The sequence below is a fragment of the Mustela lutreola genome, chromosome 1 (assembly GCF_030435805.1).
Source record: "Mustela lutreola isolate mMusLut2 chromosome 1, mMusLut2.pri, whole genome shotgun sequence".
In the NCBI taxonomy this organism is placed as follows: Eukaryota; Metazoa; Chordata; class Mammalia; order Carnivora; family Mustelidae; genus Mustela; species Mustela lutreola.
The window spans coordinates 6,465,583-6,492,905 of NC_081290.1; the positions used below are offsets into that span (position 1 = coordinate 6,465,583).

Genomic DNA, 27,323 nt, shown 5'->3' on the forward strand with positions numbered 1-27,323 from the left:
TGGACCCCTGGGATAGGCCAGCGAGGCTTGAGGACACCCCACCTCCTACCCCCCACAGCCCGACCGGACTTTCTTACTTTCTTAGAGCTGCTCCGGGGCATGAGAGCTCCTTCCACATACCCCTCCTTCCTTGCTTCTCTACAGAGCTCACACCTGGCTTCCTGCGTGTCAGTCTCTTGCAGAGTGTTCTTGTCTGGCACTGCTCTTGGGGGGAGTGGGTCAGACAGCCACCAAGTCACAATGTGGCGGTATTAAATAAATGGCTGCGTGAAAGCACCTCACTGAAGGCTGGCACGTGGTTGACCTTCATCCCACGAATTCTGAGTTCGGGCTGTGCAGGCTTTAGCCTGTCCGCCTGGGACATGATGGTGAGCAAAGCCCATAGGGACAATGTCACCCCCACCTGCTTGACGCGTCTTCCTGAGCCTCACTGCTGAGGGCTAACGTCCCGGCTCTTCTACGGGGCGCTGAGAGCCTTTCAAAGCGCATTTCCACACGGCCCGCACCTGAGATCCTGCACACCTGAGCCTCGCTGCTCTCCTTCCATCTGACCTCTTTTACCCCCGGGGTCTTCGCACGCGTTTTTCCTCTCCTTGAAACGGCTCTCCCTGCTTGCACAGACCCCATACGGGATAAGCCCTTCACATCCTCCAAGATCTAGTCCAGTTGCGGGGCCCTCGGTCACCGGACAGAGCGGGCTTGGGCGCCCCCATCTCAGCGCGCCGCGACGGGAGCAGAGCCGCTGTGAGCTGTCCCTGCAGCGCCGGTCCGGAGCGCGGCCGGCTGGTGCCCCGCGAATCCCCGGCGCCCGGCCCTCGGCAGGCCCGCAGCTCGCATCGCCGGGAGCACAGGCCATTCTCCCGCGCGGCCCGGGCGCGCGTCGCGGAGGCGGGGGCTCGGCTGGGCCGGGCTGCGGCCCGGGAGCCCCGGGGACCGCCCGGGACGCGCGCGGCGGGCGGGGGCCGAATCGCCGCGGCCGCCGCGGGGCACATGACTGCGGGCCCGGCCTCCGCCCCGCCCGCTTCCCCGCGCAGCTGCTCGCCCGCCGCCGCCTCCCCCTGCAGCGGCGAGCCGGGCCGGCCAGCGTCACCGCCCTGCGCGCTCCCCTCTCCCTCCCGACCGCGCCAGCCGGGGAAACCGAAAGCGAAGCGGCTCGTCCCACTCGCCGGCGGCCGGCCGGGAGCACGCGAGCCGGGAGCCCAGCGCCGGAGCCGGGGGCCGCGCGCAGCGCCGGGGCCGCGGGCGCCGCAGGGTCGCGGGGGTCGAGCCGCCGCAGCCGCCGCCCCTCCCTGGTTCCGCGCGGTCGCGGGCGGGCGGGCCCGGAGCGGCGCGCGGGATGGGCAGGTGCTGCTTCTACACCGTCGGGACGCTGTCCCTGCTCCTGCTGGTGACCAGCGTCACGCTGCTGGTGGCCCGGGTCTTCCAGAAGGCCGTGGACCAGACGATCGAGAAGGTGAAGCGGGCGCGCGCGCGCGTGTGTGTGAGTGTGAGTGTGTGTGTGTGTGTGTGTGTGTGTGTATGTGTACGCGCGCGGGCGGCTGTGCGCGCTCCCGGTCGGGCGGGGGACGCTTCCAGCCCCCCACCGCCTCACTCCCACCCCCCAGTGCTGGACCTCGTGCAGGGAGCCGCCCTCCCCGGCAGGCCCCCGGGCTGCAGCCCTCCTTTGCGGCGTGTGTTCTTGGGTGGACGGGAAAGGGTTAAAGAAGGATGGGGAGGCGGAGCTGGAACCGCGCAGCCCACTTCTCCGGGAGGCTTTCCCTCACCTCCTCCCGCTCGCCTCCCGCTCCGCGCCCCCCCTGCCTGCGCCCCGGTCTCTGTCCGGCCCAAGCACATCCCCCCCCCCCCCCCCACGTCAGGGAAAAACAAACCCGGGCCCGGGCGGGTCTGTCGCCGCGCGCTGCCGCCCTCGGAGCGGCCCGGGATGCGGAGCGGCGGGGCCCTGCGGTCCGCGGCGCTCGCGCCTGCCTGGGCTGGGCCGGGCCGCTGGGCGGGAGGCCAGGCCTCGGCCGGGTGACATTTCAGTCCCGCAGAGTCCGTGCTGGTTTCCCGCGACTGAGCCTGGGGCATCTCATCGCGACGGCCTGGGTGGCTTTGTCTCATCAGGGATTCGTGTTTTTCTTAAATAACCATAAGCTTCAGGCAAGGACGCGGTTAGATTCTTGAAAGAATCAGAGCCTGTCCCTTACCCTAGATGAGTGGGCTGGAGAGCTGGTCGTCTGGAAGACTCCCCGGTTCCTTCCTTCTTCCTTTCACCCACATCCACCAGAGGAAAGAGGAACAAGAGAGAGTTACTGGGATCACTTTTTCTTTAAAAAAAAAAAAAAAAAAATCATTGGAGCAGCCTTCCTGTGGCCCCATGCCTCCTCTGTCCCATGGGTTTGCACCTTCTGTCACCTGCACTAAAAAGCCAGTTTGATCCCTGAACTCCTGGTTAGTCACGTTGTCTCGTTCTGGTGACAACAGACATATTCCTTTAACAGAGGTTGCCAAAAGCCATCAATTCCTTGGAATCTGGCCGCTGGAGGCAAATTTTTAAAAGGCAAAAGTCATGGTATAACCTAATTTAATTTTAAAGTTCATGTTATTGTGGGAAGACGGAGCTCACTCTGAGCTTCTGGAAGACCGCTGTTGTCCCTGAGCTGTTGTCAAGGGAAAACCCAATACCGGTTTCTGTATTCCTGGCCACCTGCAGATCCGCGGCCAGATTGTTGAAGGATATAATCTCTTGCTTGGGTGACCAGAGTGAGAAGCAATCCAGTTATAGTCAGTCTGTGAATCTTCTTGGGTGGCTTTACAAGGTGGCTTCAGGGGAGCTCCGGGAGGTGTGGTCTCCCCCGGGCCTCAGATATTGCCAGCCCTCAGATGCTCTGCGGGTCCCCCTTTCATGAGCAGGGAGGGAGGTGGCCTCGAGGCAGCTTGCCTGGGCCTTGACTTGGCACTGATACTTGGTGATCAGCTTTTGCATGTGGTTTTCTATGTAAGGACTAGACTCTGATCAGACTAATTCAGTATAGTACAGGGGACGCGGGTTTTCAGAATTCCCTCTCCCCATTATGGAATGCGGAGCAGCGTGGTATGTGAAATCAAGTGACAGAGCGCGCTTCAGCGGGCAGGAATATTGCAAGTCAGCCGGACGGCACGCATTACTGTCGAGTTCTCCTCTCCGGGGTCACCTGTAGTGTGGACGCATGGGGCAGTGGGACAGAGAGTGGGACTCTGCCGTCCGCACTCCTCCACATGGACCCTGGCTCCACCAGGAACTAGCTGGTGGCCCTTGGGCCAGGTGCTTAACCTTCCTTGATTCTGGGTTTCCCAGTCTGCAAATGGGAATAGTAACAACTCAGGAGAATAGAGAGGCTATACAAATTATTAGGGGAAAATGGGTAATTTTCATGGACTATAGTTAGTGCTTCATAAAGAAATTTTATTTTTGTTAGAAGCTGTATGAGTACAGACAAAATTCATGAGATTTGAAGGCAGACACCCTGAGTTTGAATCCCGACCTCACCATTTGCACGCGCTTTGATTCTGGGCAAGTTACTTAACTTCCCCGAGCCGGTCTCATTAACTTGGGAAGGCGAGGGTGTTTGCTGTTTCAAGCTTGGTGGTGCATTTAGTGTGGAGCACACTCAACTCCCGCCGCAGGCCCTCGCACAGGCCCTTCCAACACCCTGTATTTAATTCTGCATCCAAATTTTTTGGGGGGAGGGGTGCTTAGAAAGGGTTCCTCACATGGTATAAGCTTCCCACGAACCCTGGACCTGCCTGTGTGTGTGCCACTGGGAGACGGAGAGAGCTAATGTTGACGGCCCCCAGACAGCCCAAGCAGGGGACAGCTGGTCAGTCATGGCCACCGCCATCATGGCCAGAGGGGCCATTGCAGAACAATTCCTTCATAACTTGGCCTTAGTTGGGTTGTAACGAAGTCCATCCACTCTGATGCTCCCAGTTCTTCGTTTTTTTGTTTTTTGTTTTTTTCATGTGAAGATTACCCATGGCCTGGCTTGACTATATCAAAAAGAGAAGAGAGGAAAAGGGTGACATTCAGAAGAGGGGGTTTAGCTCATTGTGAGAAGCATGGCAACATAATTTCTATTGGAATAATTTGCAGGGAGATGTTAAGATTAAAGGGAGACTTCCATTTTGGCCGGTGAGTGGAGTGGAAGGAACCGAGACAGTTTGGTTCCATTCTGGGCCTCCCTTGTTTACCAAATGCCTCTATTGGGCAAGTCCTAGCAATTGGTTCTGCTTCAATTTTCTCAATTGCAAAACAGGCAGAGTAATGTCTCCTCTATGTTTGCCCACACCCACTTCTTGAGGGATAATTCTGGGCATTATCTGGATCTTCTCTGTCAAGTGTTCTTTTGGGGATTTTTTTGGTTTTAAGATTTTTTTTTAAGATTTTATTTATTTATTTGACAATGATCAGAAGTTGGCAGAGAGGCAGGCAGAGAGAGAGAGAGAGAGAGAGAGAGAGAGAAGCAGGCTCCGTGCTGAACAGAGAGTCCCATGCGGGGCTCGATCCCACGACCCTGAGATCATGACCTGAGCCAAAGGCAGAGGCTTAACCCACTAAGCCACCCAGGTACCCCCCTGTTTTAAGATTTTATTTATTTTTTATTTGAGAGAGAGAGAGAATGGAAGTAGGGGGAGGAGCAGAGGAAGAGGGAGAAGCAGACCCCGTGCTGAGCACGGAGTCCGACACTGATGCCAGGCTTGGTCCCAAGACCCTGAGATCATGACCTGAGCAGAAATCAAGAGTCGGAGGCTCAGCTAACAGAGCCACGCCGGCGTCCCTGAAGCATTTTGACTTCCCTGAAGACAGAGCTTTGCAGAAACCTTTCCATCTCTGTTTCCCCCCCAGAGCCAGGAAAGGCAGAATTTCATGCTCTCCCTTGCTAAGCCTACCAGCTGTCCTGGCCCGTGGCACAGTTCCTGGTCTATGGTGGGCACACAATAAATGCCTGGAGCCTCCTTTTTGGTCATTAGAGTCAAAAGAACAGTGTTCTAGGAATCAGCAGACCTTGGCTAAAATTCTTTTTCTCCGTTGCTAACAAATACTGAGATTAAGCTGAGCCAGCCAAGAAGCAAATACTGAATCCCTCAAAAGCTCAGTTTCTCACGTAGATGGGAGTAATAGGGACCCTGGCCTTAGGCTGGTTGCAGGAATGAAATGGAAGGATTGGCATAAAGCATCCAGTGCAGCACCTTGCAAAATGCCCAAATATTCACAGTTGTTATTGTTTGTAGCTGCATTTTGTCATCTGTGAGCTGAAGCTTATGTAGTAGGTAAGTTTCCTTCTCGTTGCAAACTTCCGGGACTCTGTGACACAGGCACGTGAGCTCTGTTCGAGAGCGGCTTTGCAGCGCAGAATATTAAATTTGCCCTTAGACTCACTGGCGGTTTGAACATTTCCCAGAAATGGGAGTGCAGAGCCAGTCAGAGTCTATCCGGGCTGCCTGAAATGAAAAGTTCTGGCAAGGGAAGCAGTGGGAAGGAAAGAGACTGTTTGCATGTTTCCTACTCGCAGGCCGAGGAAGGATGACCGCATTGGATGTCAGGGATGAGACCAATGGGACAAATATTCTTTATCCTTGGCCGGGACCTGAGACTCTGGGCAAGCAGGAGCAGCTGGCCTCTTTTAGGAGCCAAAGAGCTTTGGAGCTATTCTGCTGAGGCCTCAAGAAATAAAATTTAATCGTGGGTGATTTAGCCAAATAACATTAATGTGGGGGGTCTTCTTTTTTTAAAGTCGAATTAGTTAAACATCTTCATGTCTGTTTATGTGAAAACGATCAACTCTATGTAATCTTAAAAGACTTCTTGCCTGCTATTTCCTTGAATTACTGCTTTTCAGAGTTGTGAAGACTAGAACCTTAGAGTAAGAAAAAAACCTGAGACATCACTGAATCTGTTAATTTATAGTCAAGGAAACTGAGCCCCTCTCGGTTTTAAAATAGATGGCGGTAGGCACCAAATTGTCTTTATATTAATGTGCTGCAGGAAAGGTAGAGAATTGACTTACCAGAGGCCAGATGGAGAGGTAAGGGTAGGGTTAGGTGTGCAAGCTGGGTCTCCTAAACCACTTTTCCCATCCCAAGGATGACCAGAGAGCCTGTTGCCAAACAATCCTGGTTTATTTACACCTGCAGTCCTAGCACAGCACTGGCACCTTCTTTCCTCTTGAAAGATCCCTGGTTTGGACAGTCAGTTCTATCCTCACATACCACACTGTCCTCCTCTTCTTAGCAATTAAGAAGAGCAAGGAGCTACAGCCCATGCATCCAGCCCGTGGATCCAGAATGACGGGGATTTTTTTTGTAAAGCTGAAAGAGGAAGCTCATGGGAGAACCATAGAACAGGAGGGCCTGTAGAGGACAGAAGAAACTGGAAAGTCAGCAGGACCAGGCACTCTGCATCTCCCACTCCTTCCTCTGTTTTCCCCTCCCAGATAGTTTCCTCTGTTGACTCAGTGCGCCCAGGCTGTTTAGTCACTGGGGGCTTCCTCGGCCGCAGCCTTATGGGATGCTTCAGCTGCTGAAGCTCCCACGTGCAGGCTTTATCTCGTGGTTTCTCCTTTCTAAATGTGTAACAGACTAATGTGATCCGCTCAGCGCAAGCAGAAGTCATAGACTCTTAAGCAGAGGCAGTATCCTTGCAAGATGCGTTAGCTCCTAAGCAAAATTACCCGTGGCCTCCCTGGCTTTTAGAAATGTGATCTTGTGATAGTAAAATCATACTACATTTCTTTCAATATCTTACTAATTCTTAGCGACCATGAGTGCATTCATTAACGGTCAGGGCAATGGAGTAAACCCGTAGATCTCACTGTTGTCCCTAGACCCTAGGAACCACATCAGAATCACTTAGAGAGTTTCAAAACGCAGATGCTGCCAGGCTTGCTGAGCCAGACTCCTTAGCCCCGGCCCCCAAGTTAAAACGCTGACCCTGACTGGTTTGGATGGTCCTTGTGGCAGCCCACATCTTTGTTCCTCGAGATAGCGGTTCCTTTTTTTTTTTTAACCTTTGTATTTTATTCTTTATTTTAATTTTTCTGATAAGAAATACATGCCATTCTACAAAGTCAGATACAACAAAAAATAATAAAACAAAGATAACTACTGTTGACATAGTGTTAATCATTCCACGATTTTATTTATGCACATGTAGTAACAAATACACTTTTCAAAAATGGGGTGCTTCTGTTCCCACTTTTATTTATTTTTCATTTCTTCTGGTATAGTGGGTATGTGAAAGAGATGACGATTCCAGCAGAAGATGTTACTCTTCGTGGATACTGTTGTTCTTCAAGTTTACATTAAAGGAAGGATTTGGTGGGGGAAGGGGAAGGGTGTTGCTTGTGAGAACTGTTCTTGCTTGCTTTTTTTTTTTCTTGCTTTCTTAATAAAGTGCAAGATTTCATTCTGTCGGGTGCAGCAAAGGGACCATCTGTTCTGCCAGACATTTGCTTGTGTCCTGGGGAAGAATCAGCAGGTGGGACTGTAAGACCATTAATGAAAACATAGGATGTTGGCCAAGCGACTAGGCATTTATGGCCTGTGTCATCGGGAAATATTCTGTATGTACATGGTATACTAAATGCGGGGACCATTTTTCATCAACGCTGGTAACCAGTCAAAAGCGACAAAGGAAAATAAGGCTACTTTTTGGTGTTGCTGTCTGTATCGAAAAGTGTTTTTATATATATGCTTTGGCAGTCATTCATTTATTTAGCAAATATGTACCAAGTGTGGACCATTTGTGAGGCAATGTGCTAGCAGCTGTGGATCCAAGAGTAAAGTAGACACAATCTTACCCTTGCAGAATTTGTAAACTAATTCAAATTTTGGGGGTGCAGGCCCCTTTACACTCTTAAATTGAAGACCCAAAAGGCTTGTGTTTCTGTGAGTTGTATCTATCAATATTTACAATATCAGAAATTAAAACTGATAAATTTTTATAGCACCAGAGTACCCAAGCACGTATTAGCTGTCAGAGCAATGACACCGTTACATGTCTTACGGCCTCTGGAAAACTGCTCTCTACAGTCATGAGAGAATAAGCATGAAAAGGGCAAATAATGTCTTAATATTATTATGAAAATTGTTTTGACCTTGTGGACCCCCCGAGAGGGTCTTGGAGACCCCCAGAGGTCCTCAGACCACACTTTGAGAGCTGCTACTCTAGTTTTCATTTAATTAATTATGCTGATTTTTAGAATAACTTAAAAAAAATAACATAGTATCTCTGTTACATTTCTGTAAGAGCAATTCAGAAACTATGTTATTAATCGGGCCACCAGGATTTTGTTTGGTGGGTTGTACATGCCTTCCTTCAGTCTCCACACAGGCCCATGGGTCAAGTTCGTAGTGTGGATTTTCGGCGCTGTAGCTTCAGTGACTCTCTTGTCGTCCCCGTGTGCTAATTGAAATAGACAAGACCATGCGCATCTCTATAATTGAATTATTTGAAAAATCGCCTCTAGCCTCAGCCCTGCCTATGACGATGTCAGTCCTTATGTCAATCCGTAGGACATACTTTAGTACTGGCTTGAAAGCTCCCTTTGAAGGTGGGGCCCTGTCATGTATAGCTGTGTGTCATCTTCCCATTGCATCAAGTGCAACGTTGTGCATAACAGATGTTTTAAGTATTACTTGGTGAATGCAAGAATGAGTAAATGAAGACGTACATCCTTGGGGATGATCTTGTTTGCTTATTATGTTTCATGTTGTTTATCTTCACAGTTTTGTTATACTCTGTAGGCCAGTGGTCATTGCCTCACTAGACCTTTAAAATCTCCAAACTTTGTCCAATAGTCCCAGTTTCCAGCTTCTCCTGAAGCATGTGGTTGTTGTGCGTGCTCACCTGGCCACCGTCCGGTGCGACATCTGTCTGGGCAGAATGAGGCCACCCTTCAGAGGGGACCTCCCCCCCTGTTCCCATGACCCTCACATTCCTGCTGGCTCCCTACCTCGGAGGCCCAGGGAAGGAGCCCTTTATGATATCTTGCCTGCTCTGTTGTTGTTCTTAGAATAAAGAAATAACCTGTTTGTATCTGAATCTTTTTACCAAAAGAAGGGAAATGGGAGGGTGGTGTGTTTAACAAAAATGGAAGAGGGCACAGTTCTCTGAAGAAGTGAATATTATCCGCAGGGTTTGACACCAAACAGATGGGCAAACCCATGGCCGCGACACTCAACCACGCCGGCCTGGCCCCTTCAGCATCTGCGTGTTATGGGCTTTCTAGAGACGGAGAGGCAGATGCCATCGTTAGAGCAGGGTTACCGCTCTGGCAAGTCCCACCTCAAGGGGAGTTGCTTTCGACACGGTCCTTCTGATGGTCAACAGTACTGGAAGGAGAGGGGACGGCGATCCTAGCAGGCGCTGGAGGCATCCCTCACATCCAGCGAGAGATGTAATCACAGCCCAGCAGTTTGTGCAACAGTAAGAGTGGCCCTACGGGTTAGGCACGGAGCCTGGGCATTGTTTCCATGGGCCCCTTCTCGAGTCACATGTTAAAAATTCTCTTCCTCGTCCGCTCCTTCAGCCACCCCCTCCCCCCGCACACACTTCTGCATGCACATCTGTTTTTCCAGGGGTCACCCGACCCTTGATCTGGTTTCCAGCTGGTGGCTGCTTTCTCTCCTTTGGGCTGGCAGTTCTCAGCCTTGGCTTCACATTTATTATCACATGGAAGCGTGTAAAGAGTCATCTTGGGGGTGGACTCCTGGGTGGAGGGCTCGAGTCATGCTGGATCGAGCCCCACGTCAGGCTCTGCTCAGAGCCTGCCTCTCCCTCTGCCTCCGCCTGCTGCTCCCCCTGCTTGTTCTCTCTTTCTCTATCTCTCTGTCAAATAAATAGAGAAACCCTAAATTTAAACAGAAGTCACCTAGCGGCTTTGTAGCCGGAGCTTTCGGGGACGGCTGTCGCCCGCGTTGTCCCTTCTGTCATTTATAGACGGAGTAGCAGCTTCCGCATCAACTAATGTGTGAACATAAGCTGTCAGATCTCATTAGCTGACATTATTACAATTGCAATTAAAGCAAAACGGGCTCATCAACAGTGACATTAAAAATGCCAATGCCTTTGCTCCTGAGTGAAAATAAGGTCAGAGAGTTAGGGCAGAATGCGGATGGCAGCTTCTTTCCTGTCCTGCAGCAGAATTTAAAAAAAGGAAAGCAGTACAGATGACATACATGACTACGAGAGTCTGCACTGGGTCTGCTTCGTTTCAAGGAGAAAAAAAAAATTATTTATTTTTAAAGATCTTGAATTGCGAGAGAAAGTGCACCCATGCGGGAGAGAGAGCATCCGCATGCGCTCATCACAAGCGTGGGAGAGGGGCAGAGGAAGGAGACGCAGGCTCCCCGCAGAGCAGGCATCCGAGGCAGGGCTGGATCCCTCCTGACCTGAGCCCAAGGCCGGTGCTCAACCGTCCACCGTCCTCGGAGCCACCCAGGGAGAAATTTTAAAAAACAAAGCAAACCAGCTAGTATTTTGGTATTTGGTGAGTTTTATGAACGGGGAGTCTGGTGAGGACCATTCCCACGCATTCCCACGCCGTTGGGCCAGGTTGTCAGGGTTGGTCTGCGTCATCTCCGGGTGAATGTAGACCCTGTAGACAGCGATGTGGATGGTCAGGTTGTGCGGAACCATCCAGTGGCTGTCTGGTGAGCTAACAGAACAACCGGTAGCGCTCTTGAATCCTGGAAGTTGCCTTAAAGAATTCCCCATTCCCGTCTAAGCGTAATGCATTATCTTATCCTTATCTTATTCTTATTCTTATCATTTGCAAGTGGCTTATACCAGGACAGCTGCTTCAGCAACCCTCTAACCCTCTTCCTCCCGCCTTCCCGGAAGATCTCTGTCGGGCTGGCTTGGATGTGTTGTGTCCTGTGGCTGTATCCCGTCAGGGCAGCTCCCACACCAAGCCGCTGACCCAGCTTCTACCCTGCGAGCAGAGGGTGGTTGAGTGTCGCTGATGCAAGAAAGTGCCTGGGAGGGAATGACAGATGATGACAGGTGACCTCCTGTGTCCCCTGAGTGAGGCAGGGGAAGGACCTTGGGCTTTATCCTATGAGCACTGGCGAGAGTGTCTGCTCCCATAGACACGTTTCATAGAACTTTCTGGAGGCTGAGGTGGAGCAAGGATTTGAAAGGATCCTGGAGAAGAGAATGTCTGTGGTATTGCTGCCGCCCAGGCCACCTCCGGGATCAGGAGTTGACATGGAGAAGAAGAGTACAGGGTTTAGGATTAATTAGGGGAGGAAATCGTAGGTCCATTTTTGGTCACACTGAGGGATGTCCAGATGAGGAGGGGATTTTAGGATGGGTCCATACAACTGAGAGGATCCAAATAATTATTACTTTCTTTGGGCTGAATTACTGGGCCTCGCACATCAGTGTTCACTGGCTGCTTCACGTGTGGCAGTTTTGTGTCCTTAGCTAAATTTCTTCGTCAGAACAGGGCCCATGTCTGTTGGGCACATAGAAATCTCTCAATCTGTACATACTGGCTAATTAGCTGAAAACAAGTTTTTCGGTTTAAATGATGAATTTGGTTGTTGACACTGCAGATTCACCACACGACTCCATAACCTTCCTAATCTCTCTTTTGGTAGTAGTACTACAATATTACGCCTGGAAAAATCCATCATGTTCTACTTGGGTACATTTATAGGCAATATCCACGTCACATTGTAAAAATGATTTAGGACCTTGCCCTGAGATTTAATTTCGTGTAACTGGAAAACTCGGTTAATGACGGGGTTTGAGTGGTAACAGTGGCCACCAACAGCAGAATCCTCCGTAAGAAAGATCAGTTATTCCCAAGCTATATTTTCGTGTTTAAATTGTGCAAAGGGCTCCTTGGGACCAAGGGAACTGGTTTGTTATCTTGGGCAGAATTAATGACTTCTTGTGCCAGACATTTTCCGGGCTTGAGGTTATATTACTTGTTTGTTTCTAAATCCATCCTTTGCGGAGCAGGCCCCTGGGAGTGCACAGTCGAATGCTCAGAGGATCTGGGGATAGAAATTAGAAGTTTCAGGTCAAAATGAAGCCCTCTTCTGGACCATCCTCTGGCAGGAGGTTGAGGTGCTTTTTTGGGGCTCATTAGCATGACGGGGCAGAGAAGCTACCAGGCTTCTCTTCGGTCGGCCCCTCACTGAGCCATCCTGGGAGTTGGCCATGACTCCACACAGCCGCCCTGGTTTCCTTCCCTCCAGAGGTAAGGCCTGACTCCGCAGGAAGCGCTGAGTCTATGGAGGGGTTTCTGCATAGATTTACAGTCTCCCGGGGGTGTGGGGCTGCGGGGTAAAACGCAGGATGCCTAGACACATCTGGATTCCAGATAAGTAGGGTATAATATTTGAGTGGGTACGTCTCTTGCAAGATTTTGATTCACTTCAGTTTCTTGTTTGTTACCATCTGCCGTATTTACTTCATCTCTCTCCGACAGCCTTTTTCTGGAATTATTTGAGTATAAGGTGCAGATACCCAATTTGTGGCCTTGAATCCTGCAAGCATGCGTCACCTAAGAATGAAAGTACTTTGTGACACACTCCATGCAGTATTTGGGGCACACCCGGGCGTCCTCTGTTTTTAAATGCTAGATCTGGCAGCTCTTCCCCTGGGGGATTTGGTCTCGGGGCAGCTGCTAGCGGGGCCAAGCATGGAGTTTATGCAAACCCACAGACCTGGACTGGGTCAGATTCGATTTGACTTCCTGGCTGTGTGACCTTGGGAACACCAGCACCACCATTTCCTTATCTGAAAAAAAGGAATTTTTACCTTGCAAGGTCCGCGTCAGGCTTGGAGATGATGGCCCAATGCCCTAGCCCAATCCCCGTCACCTAGAGACTCTGGAAGTAGGAGCTGACCCTGGTCGTAAGGGTGCCGGAGGTGAATGTCAGAGGAAGGAGATAAAAATAAGGAGGTCGGGGACGCCTGGGTGGCTCGGTTGGTTAAATCCTCTGCTTTCAGTTCAGGTCATGATTCCAGGGTCCTGGGATCGAGCCCCGCATGGGGCTTTCTGCTCAGCAGGGAGCCTGCTTCCCTGCCTCTCTCCTCTTGCCTCTCTGCCTACTTGTGGTCTCTGTTTGTCAAATAAATAAATAAAATCTTAAAAAAAAATAAGGAGGTCACTGTATTTATGAGCTACCCTCTGTTCTTTCATTCCCTTTCTCCATCTGCACTTGCTGTGTGTACACACCCGACATGCGGTCCGTTCTGGGACTCGACAAACACGGAGCATCGTGGCGCGGAAGAGAGGAGACACATTAACTGTGCAGGAAAGGCCAACGCTCGGGAGGGCAAGACTTGGGTGGAGGAAGGAGCGAGGCGTGTGTGGGTGTTGACTCCACTGACAGGGGTTGCGGGTGTGTGTGGGGGGGGTGGCGATGGGGGTGGAGGCCGGAGGCAGATGGCGAGGAGAGCCCCAGGTCCTACTGGAACCTGTTCCCCGTGTGGCTCTGGCGGGCTGTCACGGATCGCGTCCGTCGTTGGGCTGTGCATTTGCTCTGTTCAGTTAAGGACGCTCCATGTTCGTTTCTATCCCCAAACTGCCCTGGTCGCCTTGAGATCCGGAGGAAGAAGTTCACATCAGACTTTGGTAAAACCAGGCAGCTTTACCCTCCCTTCCAGGGAGGATTTAGCCCTCCTTTCTGGAAATGCTTCTCCTTGTCTTTGGATGTTCATGGCCTAAGAGCTGGACGCAAACCAGAGGAAATCACCTCGAGCGGAGCAGTTAAGCCATCTGTGCACTCACACTTGCTGGCTCTTTCGAGGTTCGTAATTCTGAGGCGGTTTTCTTTCGGTAAATGAGACTGCGGGTCCTTTCTGACTCTGAAATTCTTCGCAGACTGGGACGCTTGTCCGGAGGAGTTAGCAAGGAAGGCAGCGCGCTCAGTCCGCGTTCCGGGCCCGTGGGGTGGGGGGAGAAATACTGGGGAGGCGGAACCCGGGGTGGGGGATGGCGGCTCCTGGAGCTTTTGTGGGACAGCGGCCGCAGCTGGCCCGGCATCAGCCTCGCCTTTGTTTTGCAAGGACCGAGGAAAAGCCCAGATGAAGCGGGTTCTCTGGGGGCCCACTCCCTCTCCTTTCCCTCAGGCCCCACTAATGACATTTTATAGAATCCGAGTTTCTGTCTTTGATTTTCACTTAAAAAAGAAAATAAGGGCATGATTATTTTTTCAGCTTCCAGAAGGAATTTATTTCTGCTATAAGAAAAAAAAGAATCCTAACGATGTGGAAAACTTGGAGAACAGAAGACCCCTCCTGGTCCTGTCCCAGAGAGACGTGTGATTGGATGGTTAGCGTAGAGGCTTAGAGGTGTTGATGGCAACTAAAACACTGACATTTTTAAATTCTCTGGATTTTACCCCCCCTCCATATTTTCATGTTTGCCTTTTATCTGCCAGTCTTGTGCACATGCATATATATTCTACACGGTCTTTCTCCATTTGACAAAGATCATGAACACGTTCCTTATTTCTGTGTAGTCTTTATCATTTTAATGGTTGCTTTCTCCTCCAGCCTGTGAGTTATCATATTTACTAAATCATTCTTTTCCGTTTGACATTTTGGTTATTTCTGATTTTATGCTAATTCCTCGTTGTCTCAACCTAAACTGAATTACAGACGGAGCTATAAGACAGGATCATGACTAAAGACTTCCTGTGTGGTCTCTTTTGTCTTTTATCGTTTAACATTTGCTGGACTGTCAACCGTGCAATGGACATGATTCCTTGTTTCCTTTATTTTTTTTTTAAAGATTTTATTTATTTATTTGACAGATCACAAGTAGGCAGAGAGGCAGGCAGAGAGAGGAAGGAAAGCAGGCCCCCCGCTGAGCAGAGAGCCCGATGCGGGGCTTGATCCCAGGACCCTGGGACCATGACCCAAGCCGAAAGCAGAGGCTTTAACCCACTGAGCCACCCAGTGCCCCTCCTTGTTTCCTTTAAACCGAGAACTTTGATCCCCACCCTGAAGGTGGCAATAATCAAGATCACAGTTACCATTCATTGAGCGTTTGGGTGTGGCCTGAGATAAGCACTCTGCGCAAACCTCATTTCATCCTTACTATTCTCCTAGCCAACCCCTCCTTCCCACTTGGACCCCCTTAACCTTTTAAAACACGTCTCTCCTGCCTGTGTTGACTCAAAATAGACAATGTGGCACAAAAGTTAGGAGCTTCAAGTAAAAAATCCAGCCTAGGTGAGGAGAGACCATTTGAAAGGTCTAGTGCAGTAGGAAGCAGGGAACGTACCGTAGGGAGAACACTGACAGAGTGACCTCCTGGAGCCAGTTTTGCTGGCAACGAGGGAGAGTAAACAAGACTGAGAAGGAGAGAAACTTAACCAGAGTTTGGCTAATGAGCATTTTTTTTTTCCACCTTGTTGAGGTGTGATTGACAAATACAAATTATATATATTTGGTGTTGAGCTGTGTAAGTTCTTTGTGTATTTTGGATAGTAACCTCCTATCAGATATATCATTTGCAAATATTTTCTCCTCTTCAGGAGATTGCCTTTTTTGTTTTATTGGTGGTTTCCTTCGCTGCCCGAGGAGACTTACCAAGAAAAATGGTGCTTTGGCTAATGTCAGAGAAATTACTGCCTGTCTCTCTTCTAGGATTTTTATGATGTTAGGTCTCACATTTAAGGTCTTTCATCTATTTTGAGTTTACTTTCATGTATGGTCCTGGAAAACAAAGTCAGTGGAGGGGAGTGAGAAATACAGGCTTCCTGTTCTGGAATGAGTAAATCAGGAAACAAAAGGCACAAGATAGGGAATCTAGTCCATGGTACTGTACGGATACTGGAGGGTGGCAGATGGTAGCCACACGTGTGGCGGGCGCAGTATTATGTACAATTTACTGACTCACTATGTTGTACACCTGAAAGTAATTGTAACGTTGTTTATCAACTATACTTAAATTAAAACATGTTTTTAAACTGTATACATTTAAGGTCTACAGCCTGACGTTTTGAATAACATCTACACTGTGGAATGATTATTATAATCATACTAATTAACATATCCATCTCCTCCATAGTTGCCTGTGTCTGTGTGTGTGTGTGTGTGTTGGGGGTGGGGGGTGAGAACACCTAAGATCTATTCTCTCAGCAAATTTCAGGTATACCAGAAAGAGTTATTAACTATAGTCACCATGTTGTACATTAACAGGCATCTTGTTCCCATCGATCGGTGGGAATATATGGTTCAACTCATTGGTTAGGAGGCAAAAAAAAATGGGAGTGTGGAGGGTCTGCATCTGGCCTGGTCAGGTAAAGGAAGGATAAACAATGGGGGGAACCTTATCCCAGTTATAGGGGAATTTTTTTGCAGTAAGCCATTTCCTGGAACACAGAAGGGGGTGGAGGTTCCTGAACTGTTTACCGTTTTCCAGGAATGTGGGGCTCTGGTAAAATTCAGCATCGCCAGGAGCTCAGGTTTGGAGTGAGTCCGGGTGGGAGGCTGACTCCACCTTGCAAACCTTAGGCATTCTCCTAACCTTGGAGCTTTGGTCTCTCAAAGTGTAAAACAGGGAAAATGATTTTCATGTTTTAGGCCATTCAGGGAATTACATGAGATAAAGGGCAGTATAGTGCCCGGCTCTTGATAAAACTCTGCAGCTCCAAACCTCCCATGGCTCCCCACTTCCTGTCAGATGAAATCTAGGCTCCTGTGACCCGAACCTTTCTCTCTAAGTGAATACACAGTCACACCCACTGCTGTCCCATCTCTGTATGTTTTATTGTCTCCTTCTCTACACCCACTATCTTTCCAGTTAAGCTGAGGGTTCCGAGAGAGACGGACACGGAACAGGCAGGCAGGAAGGGCCCACTCTGCCAGGACAGAGAGGATAGTGGAACCAACCCCGGCTGTCCGTAAGGTGTCCACCCACGTGACCTTCCTCTCTTTGCTAAGTTTTTATGCATTCTCCCTGGCCCATTGTAAGGACTGCCGTTCTCCGTCTCAGTTCTTAGAGTCTCTTCTCTAAGCACGGTTGAGAGCCTTTTCTGGCATCCTCACTGACCAGCTGTCACATGCTACCTTATATTGTAGAATTACTTGCCTGTGTGGGTCAGTATTCCCCTAAGTAGGGGGCGTGCTTTTGGAATGGGTCATCTCTGATCATGCCTAGCAAGTATGCAGTGTTTTGATGATTTGCATTCATAGTTCTATATTTTGCAGGAAAACCAAGGGTCTAGCACTGCTTCAGATAGTTGTTAGGAAGAGGGTCATGGAGGGACATGGATTTTTTTCCATCCACGAAAGGAACTGCTGCTCTTAGCTCTTTAGGGTTCTGGTTTACTGATAAGATGCACAAACTGACAGGTGCTAGATTTCCTAGGTTTATGTGATTATAATGAAAGTATTACTTTCCCGTATCTGAACATAACTAAAATGTCCAGGGAGCAGACACCTGCTCTGGGTACTCTTTAAAGCTCCCTTGGCTTTGTGGCTTGGGATCTGCTCTTGTAAGATCTGGCACTGTGACTTCGCATGTGACCATCCATGCCTTTCTTTGGCACCTCTCTGATGGCCTCCTGTCAACTACTCCTCATGGCGCTGTAGTGGCCAGGTGGTGGAAGTGGCCGCCTCTTGATTTCAGCTCAGGTCATGATCTCAGGGTGGTGGGATCGGCCCCTGTGTTGGGCTCCATGCTGGGTGTAAAGCCTGGCACTCTCATGCTTGCTCTCTCTCTCTCTGAAAGGAAGAAAGAAAGAAAGAGAAAAAAGTTCTTCTTGTCCAGCATCTTATAAGCAAAGTCCGTGGAAGCTAGTATTTAATTGTTCCCCCTCTCTCTCTTTTTAAAAATATTTTATTTATTTATTTATTTGTGAGAGAGCGAGAGAGGGCACAAGCAGGAGGAGGGGCAAAGGGAGACAGAGAAGCAGGGTCCCCGCTGAGCAGGCAGCCTGACCCGGGGCTCCATCCCAGGACCCAGCATTCATGACCTGAGCTGAAGGCAGACGCTTGACCTGCTGAGCCCTCCAGGCATCCTGTGATCAAGTATTCCAGTACTCTGTTTTGTTGATTGAATAGATATTTGTCCAAGAACTGCATTGTTCTAGACACTGTAGGGAAGATCAAAGGGAAAAAAAAGACCCTTTCTTTGGGTCTTTTGGGTTAGCGCCTTCTTTTTGAAAAAGCCAATGGTTAACCTCATTCAGTTCCATACTGAGTAGATGCACTGTCCTCATTTTTGGTCGCTGATTTGGGCTGCTTCATGTTGATCCCCATTAACTTTGATTTTTATCAGGTGTTTTTGATCCTGACCACTTTTCCCCCAAGAAATCCCAATGTAATGTGTTATTGGGTTCAAAAGAAGGCGTGGTGCATCCAGTGGAAGAGGGATACCCAAGGCATTCATGGGAGAGGATGTCATTGCCTTGCCCCATTCTGGAAATTTATGGACAAGAAAAAGAGCTCCTTATTTTAATGAAGTCAGACAACTTAAAAAATATCTTTGGACCTTCAAAGTCCTCTAGAAGATGAATTATAATTTATGTATTATATTTCTCATAGTTAACATATCAGTTTTAGGTAGGTTAAGTTCATGTTACTAGGGTATTTCTGGAGGCTAACATGTATATACTTTGGTGGAGAATCTCTACCATACAACTTGTATCGCTAAGATGTATAGTATAATTTAAACCATGTACCAGGTTTTTGGTCTAAATCATGTAGGAGAAGTTAAACTTAAATTGCATTCTATTATGAGTCATATATTATCAGTATGAGCGCATTTCTGCAAGCATAGTTATGTTGAAATAAAGTTTTAAAAAGTAAAAAAAAAGTGTAGTATATTTTTACCCATTTTAAAATAACTATTATATGCAGAAATAGCGTCGGAGGGTAGAGAAGAGCCGCACAGGATTCCAGCCCCAGCGCCGACCTTCACCCACACCTCTTTACCCTTCTGGAGCCCCGGAGTTCCATCTTGCCAACCTCAGGACCTTTGTAGTTCTGCGGTTCTCTGGCTCTCAGCGTGACTCTCTCCAGCTCCTCTCCAGGTAACTGAGATAGGAGAGGAGATAAAAGACCACCAGCTTCTAGAAAAGCCTGCCTCAAGTTAGTGATTCAGCTGCTCCGGGGCTGGGCAGAGGAAGACCCAGGCATGCCGGGCATGTGGGGAGGACTTCACCCAGGAAAGGCTGAGCTGAATGTGGAAGGTTGGAGGAAAGGAGTTTCATGGTTTGTCTTTAAATTTTTCTGTCTTGTCAATCTGATCTTATTTGAGAAAATCACTAATGATAGTAAACACCAAACTATTTCAATAATGTGTGGTTTGAAGAGAAATCTGACCATTGGACATTTTGAGCAGAAGCCGAACCACAAATAATCCCCAGTTCTAGGGCATGGCCGACTCAGGGATGTAGTTTATATCCAGCCCCCACCCAGACCACTAGCTTGACTTCAGCGAGCTTGGGTTCTCTGCATCTGCCCATCCCAGAGCCACTTTGTTCTTGGCTACAAAGATTTTCTATTTAATAATAGAGCCGTATCATTCCTTCTGATAAGTCGGAGGCCTAGACTGTTAAAATGGGACATTCTGTCCTGGGCTGTGTCACAGTACATGGTAGCGTGTGGTATCTATCGGACATGTTTTGAGGCTGGTCCCGTTGTCTGTTGTCACTCGGAGCCTCACGACTCCAGGTGACCTCAGTGCATGCTTCTCTTACCATCTAGTCTCACTGTTTCACCACTGGCCTTGTATCGTCCATACCAGTCAAATCCATTTTCCTCTTTCGATTTTCTTTTTAAAATTATTTTCCTCTTTCGATTTTCTTCTGAAAATGTTTTAAATGTCTGTTTCTTCATTGGTTGTAAAAAAGTTGGAGAGTACTGAAATTCACCAAGTAGGAAATAACAATGGTCCAGATTCCCAATACTCGAGTTAATAACTGTTCATCCTTTGGGTTGTCTATTCTCAGTCTGTCTCTTTTTCTTGTGTACTTCAATACCCTAAAAAATGAGGATTTTTCCCGTCTGTTGAGGACGGTTGGGACTACTACATAGTAAGTTTCGGTCTCTTAACCTGGAGTGCTGTGTTAATCAGGCCTCCGTTGCAATGCTGCGTAACACACAATCTCCAGGTCTTGGTGTCTTATAACAGTGACATTTGTTTCGCACTCGTGGTGTGCAGGGGGCTGCACATTGAGCTGGGCTGGCCTCCATGAGCTTCATGTCTGGTCCACACATCACCGTTTTAGGGCCTTGGCTGAAAGATCCACAGCCATCCGACGTGTGCTCTTCTCTTGGCGACGGCCGATTGGTGGAAACCCCAGCCTTCTAAGGCCTGAGCCCCAGATGGGGGCACCGCCATCCCACCCACATTTCATTGGTCAGATCAAGTCGCTTGGCCAAGGCTGAAGTCAGCAGGGTGGAGAATACTCCTCCCATGGGGGACCAAGATGTATGGGTTTGTTAGGGCTGCTGTAACAAATACCACAGACTTGAACGAAGGAAGTTCATCGTCTCATGGTTTCGGATACTGACAGTCTTGAGATGAGGGTTTCATCCAGGGGGATGTCTTCTGAGGCCTCTCTCCTTGGCTCGCCAGTGCTGTGTCTTCTTCTTGTGTCTCCACATGGTCTTTCCTGTGTGTGTATTTAGCCCTAAGCTCTCCTTCTTAAAGGACATCAATCATACTGGATTACAGCCCACCTGAATGACCCCACTGACCCTCGGGTTTCTCTTTAAAGACTCTGCCTCCAAATACGGTCACATTCTGAAGTACTAGGCATTAGGGTTTCAAGATCTGAGTTTGGGAGGGGACCCGTAACACGCAGTAAAGATAGGAAATGAAGGAAGGATTGTCGATAACAGACCGCAAGCACCTCACATCAGTAAGGCTCAGCTTCCTCATCTTTTAAGACAGGGATAGGCATTTCTACGTTATGGTTTTATTAGGGACTGAATGAAAAAAATTCCTGTGAACCCCCTGCTGGTGGAGATGGTAGGAATGGGTGTAGTTCTACCTCTCATGGAAGGACCGAATCCAGCCATCTTGGGCCCATCACCTTGTTGTTCTACCAGCCGGGCAAGCTAGGAGTGTGCAGTGCTTCTCGACTTTCCTCTGCAGCTGTACCATCTGTGGAATCTCCATGACAAAGTCAATAGGGCTTTTTGGGTGTTCAATCTATGACCTTGGTTTTGGTAACACCATTTGTACCCATGAGCTATGGCTACCATCTTTCCTTTACTACAAGTAGTTATTGAAGACCTTTTATGGCTTAATAGGGCTGTGGGCTTCCTATTGACCCGAGGCACGGCCTTCCTCCCAAAGGACCGCAGTTGAATGCCTGTGGGAACAGTAAGTGAGCCAGGAGGTCAGAGCAGGGAGCGTCCCTCTCTCTGCCTCTTTGTTCAAAGCCAACTGCCTCACACAATCTCCTTTTGGTTTTCTCCCCTAGAATATTGTGTTAAGGAATGGTTCCGAGACTTTTGACTCCTGGAAGAAGCCCCCTCTGCCTGTCTATGCCCAGTTCTATTTCTTCAACGTCACCAATCCAGAGGAGATCCTCAGAGGGGAGATCCCTCGGTTAGAAGAAGTGGGGCCGTATACCTACAGGTGAGTCCTGACCACATCCCTGCCGGACCAGCCGGAAATACGGAGTGACCCCACTGGGGGCGGAGTCCACTTCTCTTCCCACGAGAGTCCTTTGTGTGCTGCATGGGGAACACAGGTTTGGTGACATCTGTCTGAAATGTTGCTGGTGTTGGGCACACGCCTGTGACACCTTGACAGAGAAAGGCTTTGTGAACTAGGGCCAGTCTCAACCTGTTAGGTTTAGGAATGCAGCTGCCTCCTCCCGAGTTCGAGGAGAAAGTGGTTATTGAACCATGAAGAGCTTTTCCCTGCCCGCAACCCTTTTAAGGTTACCCCTTGATTCTCTTTGATGACTTTTAGGCCTTCCTCTCTTCCCGTCCCCCACATACCATTTTAGACCAGGTCCTGGGATTCGTTGTTTGTCTACAGACAGGCCTTTCTGTCTCCCGCTCACTCCTCTCCCACCCCTCTTGGGCATGAGAGATAACCAAGTGGCAGGGCAGGTTAGAGCCTCTGGCAGGGATGACCAATTCTGAACACGGGGGAGGTAGGGGAATCACTTTAATCATTTTCTAGAAGATTAGTAGAGGGAAGTGCTCGGGGCATCTTCTGGTCAGAGCAGTTTCCCAATGGTTGCCATACCCAGCCCCCCACCCCCACCCCCATAACCTTTCCAACAAAATTTCTCCTTACCAAGTTTAAGAAAAATTAGAGGCAGGGAGCCTGGCTGGCTCCATTGGAGGAACGTGCAACTCCTGATCTCAGGGTTAAGTTCAAGCCCCAAGTTGGGTGTAGTGATTACTTTAAAAAAATAAAATAAAATAAAATAAACCCAACAATGGTAGAAGAAGCACACAGCAAGAATTTTTTTTTTTTTTGTACAGAACTGCTAAATGGCAAAAATGCCTCAGAATTCTGTCATAATCTGTTGCTCAATAAATGGTTGCTGACTAATGCACATTATAAATTAGCATTGTTCCCTAGCAAGAATTCAGAGATAAAAATCTTGGTCCCACGGGGCACCTGGGTGGCTCACTCAGTTAAGCAGCCCAACTCTTGGTTTCAGCTCAGGTCATGAGCTCAGGGTGGTGAGATTGAGCCCCGAGTCAAGGTCGGTGCTCAGTGGGGGGGTCCTTTCCCTGTCCCCTGCCTCTTCCTGCCACATATGCGTGTGCACCCACACACTCTCGCGAATCAATACATACATAAAAAAAAAAAAGATCATCCCTGTCCCTGCCTCGGGTGTTCCCGGTCTAGCTCTGGAGTTGAATTACCTGTTTGAATCTTACTTCAACCACTGACTATTTTTTGTGCCTCTGTTTCCTTACTGGAGATAATAATAGGACAGGATTGTTATAGGGATTAAGTGAGCCAACGAGTCAGTATTTAAGAAGTGCTTAGATTAATGCCTAGCACATACTTAGTGCTAATTAAGTGTTTGGTATTATTACTCATCTTAGCGGACCGTTTTAGTCTGTATAAACCAATATCCAGATTTGTAAAGATGAACCCTGCTGCCATATAAAGGAATTTTAAATAAATACTTGGGTCTTCACTCCTAAAAGCAAAGTTCTGTATGGGTTTAATGCCTCCAAAACTATGCACTAGGTAGAGCTGGTCTGTGTTTGTGGCTGCCCTGCTGAGGGATAATTAGAAGTTGAACTAGAATTAGGATCTGAATGTCCTGTTTAGCTGTTTTCTCATTTTGCAATTTTAACCATTTTCTATTGCGATTAAAAGAAAGCAATATAAAATGCGTAACCATTTTTAAGTGTACAGGTCAGTAGTGTTAAGTGTGTTTTTACATTGTTGTTCAAGAAATCTCTAGAACTTTTTCGTCCTGCAACCTCTGAAACTGTAACCATTAAGCGACTCCCCTCCCCCACCCGCGAGCTCCCAGTAGCCACCATTCTCCTCTGTTTCTGTGCCTTGGACTGCCTTACGTACCGTGTATGAATGGAACCGTTCAATATTTGTCTTTTTGCTCTTCTTGTTTTTTCACTAAATTTTTTTGGGCAGAGCGAGACTGCCTCTATGTAATAATGAAGTCACCTGAGAACTAAGAAAAACATTTGCCTTCGGGGGCTCCTGGACCTGTTCCTATGGTCCAGATCTTCATCTGAGAAAAAGAGATGTACTCCAATCATAACCCAGAAAAATACCAATATTCCATTAAAATGTCTTCCAGGCCGTTGGGTCTGCTGATCTAATGTGCTGTTGTAGATGTGGTCACGGGGATAGATAAGTCCTAGAAGTAAAGCAGTGTCTGTTACCCAACTCCCACCATTTCCCCTTTTAGATGGGCCAAGACTTACTCCTAACAAAAGCCCAGGAACATCTTGCTAGGGCTTGTTAACCCGGGATCCACAGGTCCCTAAGGGGTCCGTGGTTAGAACTGAAAGTGGTCTGTGGGGTGCGTGGGTTAAAGCCTCTGCCTTCGGCTCAGGTCATGATCTCAGGGTCCTGGGATCGAGCCCCACATGGGCTCTCTGCTCGGCAGGGAGCCTGCCCCCCCCCCACCCCGCCTCTCTGCCTACTTGTGATCTCTATCTGTCAAATAAATAAATAAAATCTAAAAAAAAAAAAGAGAAAGTGGTATGTGACTTAGGTGGGGAAAAAATTATGATTTGTCTTCAATAACCACTCACTAAAATTTAGAATGTCCTTTGAGTATAAATGTAGGCAGCAAACCACAGCGATGTGAGCCCGACCCGTGGCTTCATCACCAGTGGAAACAGATACTGTGTGTCTCGTGATAGCTGTTGCTCAAGATACTGTGCATTCTCAGAAATACTTCAAAATTACAGTAATATTTAGACTTATGACTACATCTAATTTAAAGTGTCAGTATGGAAGCATGTAATTACCATATCACAGGTTTTTTAAATGATACCTGTATTTTGGTAATCAGTTTTCTTTGTAGTCCTGAGTATTTTAGTCTCTGTATGTAAAAACCTTATCTGAGAAAGGGGACTGCCCCCGGGGGCCAATGGGCAGTGGCACAGATTAAAGACCTGAGAGCAGATTCAGTTTTTTGGAAAAGCGGGTAGGTTACTCAGTGATTGCCTCGTATTCCCTTCCTCCGGTTTTTCTCCCTGCCTTGGTTTCTCTTCTGTTCTGCTGCCAGAACGATTCCCCAAAGGGAGATCTGACGCTTCCTTCCCTTCCCTGCTCAGGGCTCTAGTGACTCTTCCTCTGTGATATTCCAAGCCTGAGCAATCTGGCTCCTTTCCGATGTCTAGCTTCTTTGTTTTATTTTAATTTCAAGTTATTTTTTTGGTACTCTCAACCTAGGCTTTGATACTCTGACCAGAGCTATCCAACAGAAATGTACGATAAGCCACATACGTAGTTGAAAATGTTCTAGGTGTCCCATTTTAAAAAGGTGAAATTAATTTTAATATTTTATTTACCTCACTACCATCCCAAAGAATGTCGTTTTGACATGTAATTACTATCCAGAATTATTAAGGAAGTACTTTACATCCCTTTTTTTTTTTTTTTTTTTAAATACTGAGTCTTTGAAATCCATAACACATCTCATTTTGGACCAGCCGGGTTTCAAGTGTGTGACGCAGCCACGTGGGGCTGGTGGCCGCCGTGTGGGACAGCGCAGTTCAGCTGTGTTCCCGTGGGCTGTTGGTCCTCAGACGCAGGACTCTGCCCTTACGTGCTGGTCCCTCAGGCAGGAATGAATTCACCAGGACGCCTGGTGGCTCAGTCGGTTGTGTCTGCCTTCAGCTGGGTCTTGACGCCAGGGTTCTGGGATCGTGTCCCGCTGGCATCCGGCTCCCTGTTCAGAGGGGCGCCTGCTTCCCCCTCTGCGGCTGCTCCCCACCTTTGGCGTGCACCTGTGCACTCTCTGACAAATAAATAAATAAACTCTTTAAAAAAAGAAAAAAAGAATGAATTCACCACTGCCTTTCTCTGCTCAAATGGTGCCTCTGCCTGAACCTTTCCCTGACTTTGGACAAGCTCTCCCTGGTATGTGTGTCTGTTACAAACGGACTAGAGGCATTTTAACAGTCAGTTATGAATCTTTCTTCCCCATCCGTGGAAAGCTCCAGGAGGGGCAGAAGTCAAGTCTTTCATCCTGGGACATCCAGTGGCTGGTGAATATTTTGAAACAAGTGAATGAAACATCCTCAGCGGTGGCTTAAATGCGCAGGGACACAGGAGAAGGAGTGGTTGAAATCCACAGAGCGCGGGTAGCGCGGCTGGAGCTACAGACTTAGGGAACCCCGGGGCCAAACATGGGTGCAGGAGAGGAACAGGGTCTTGAAAATGAACGCCTTTGTTCAGAGCAGCCGCTCACATGCACGGTACGTATGGACCACCCAGCGTTTCTGGCAGGGGCAAGTGGGTCCTGAGCTGGAGTTTGTAGAAAAACGTGACTTTTTAGCGACAATTGCGGCCCTTCTAGTGAGCCCTCTGCAGTCATCTAGTGGATCTGATCTAGTGGATCACTCAGGCTTTAATGATGCTATTATTTCCACAGACAGAACATTCCAGTACCTCCTGCCCCAGTGCTTGGGGGGTTCCATGGGCTCCCTACCAGCTGAGTCAGCTGATATGACTGGGTCCACAGGGGCCTGGGGCAAGGGAAGGGGAGGGCCTGCGGGCCTCCCGCTGGTCGCTGGTCGGTGTGGGCTGGTCTTGGTGGTGGGAAATCTCTGAGAAAGGGAAAAGGCCACCGCACGCGGAGCTGCAGGGGGCCTGATTAATTTGACAAAATGATTTATCGTGGCACGTTTCCTCAAATTTTCACACACTGTTAAGTTCAGGATATTCCTGTTTCTGGAAAAAGATGATGGTGGTTCCACCCTAAAAACCTGTCAGTCCGGTTTGAGGAATGTAGGGCATTATTTACATGTGTATGGATCTGTGGGCTGAGCAGCCCTGGACGGGCCTGTTAGCCCAAACCAAACTGGCCTCATGGTTCTGTCGCTTAAGATACATTTGCCTAAAACGAATATCCAATTTATGGTATTTTCATTGGCTTCTGTGAGCTTCTTGAGATTTTTTTCATTTTGTCAGATTTTTTTTTTCTTTTGGGGCAACTATTTAGCATATCAAGAATTAAAGAGAAAAATCCACTTGTCCAAGGACTCTTTCAACCGACGGTCATATTTTTAAGACATATTTGCTAAATTTACAATACCCTTTTAAAATAGCTCCCATTTGAGTTTCCTAGTTTTGTGGTTTGGATTAATTTCTTTTTTAGGCTCATGTTACTGTCTTGATAGGAAAGGGAAAGATGTGAGGGACAAATATCTCATATGTGTATTTTTATTTTTCATTATTATTCATTCATTTATTATTTCATTATTCATTTTATTATTCATGGACCCTTAAGCAGTACTGGATTATGAAGTAACCAACATATATAATATCATGTGTAGCATTACCTTTAAAAGGTATAAACTGTATTTTATATTGTTGACCATAAACGTAGAACAGTCACTTATTTTACCACAAAATGGTTTTCCTCAGGAATAGCGGAGGAATTACGGTTCAGCACATGCAGCCGTAGGGAGCCATAGGCGAGTCTGGAGATCAGAAGAGAAGAACGTTACTTCACAGAGAAAAGGAGGAAGTTGGGAGAGCTGTGGGAAAAATGAGAATTCAGGGTTTCTTGTTGGCTGAGTTGTGGTCCTCTAGTCATCCAGTGAGCGTGTTCCTGGGCAAGGAGAAAGTGTTCTCTTTCTCACTAGCTGAGCTTGTCCAAGGGCAGGAGAAACTGTTGTGGTCCTGGGC

General features: G+C 48.2%; 1 protein-coding gene across 1 annotated transcript in view; it reads left to right on the forward strand.

Annotated features, from left to right (window-relative positions):
* Positions 1-1,231: 1,231 nt before the first annotated feature.
* The window catches only part of SCARB2 (scavenger receptor class B member 2), a 70,943-nt gene continuing 44,851 nt past the window's right edge, over positions 1,232-27,323 (forward strand). Inside the window, exons 1-2 of the mRNA XM_059159004.1 lie at positions 1,232-1,453; positions 21,430-21,587. Of these exons, the coding sequence (XP_059014987.1) occupies positions 1,337-1,453; positions 21,430-21,587 (275 nt within the window). The 5' untranslated portion in view covers positions 1,232-1,336. The remainder of the gene's footprint in view (positions 1,454-21,429; positions 21,588-27,323) is intronic.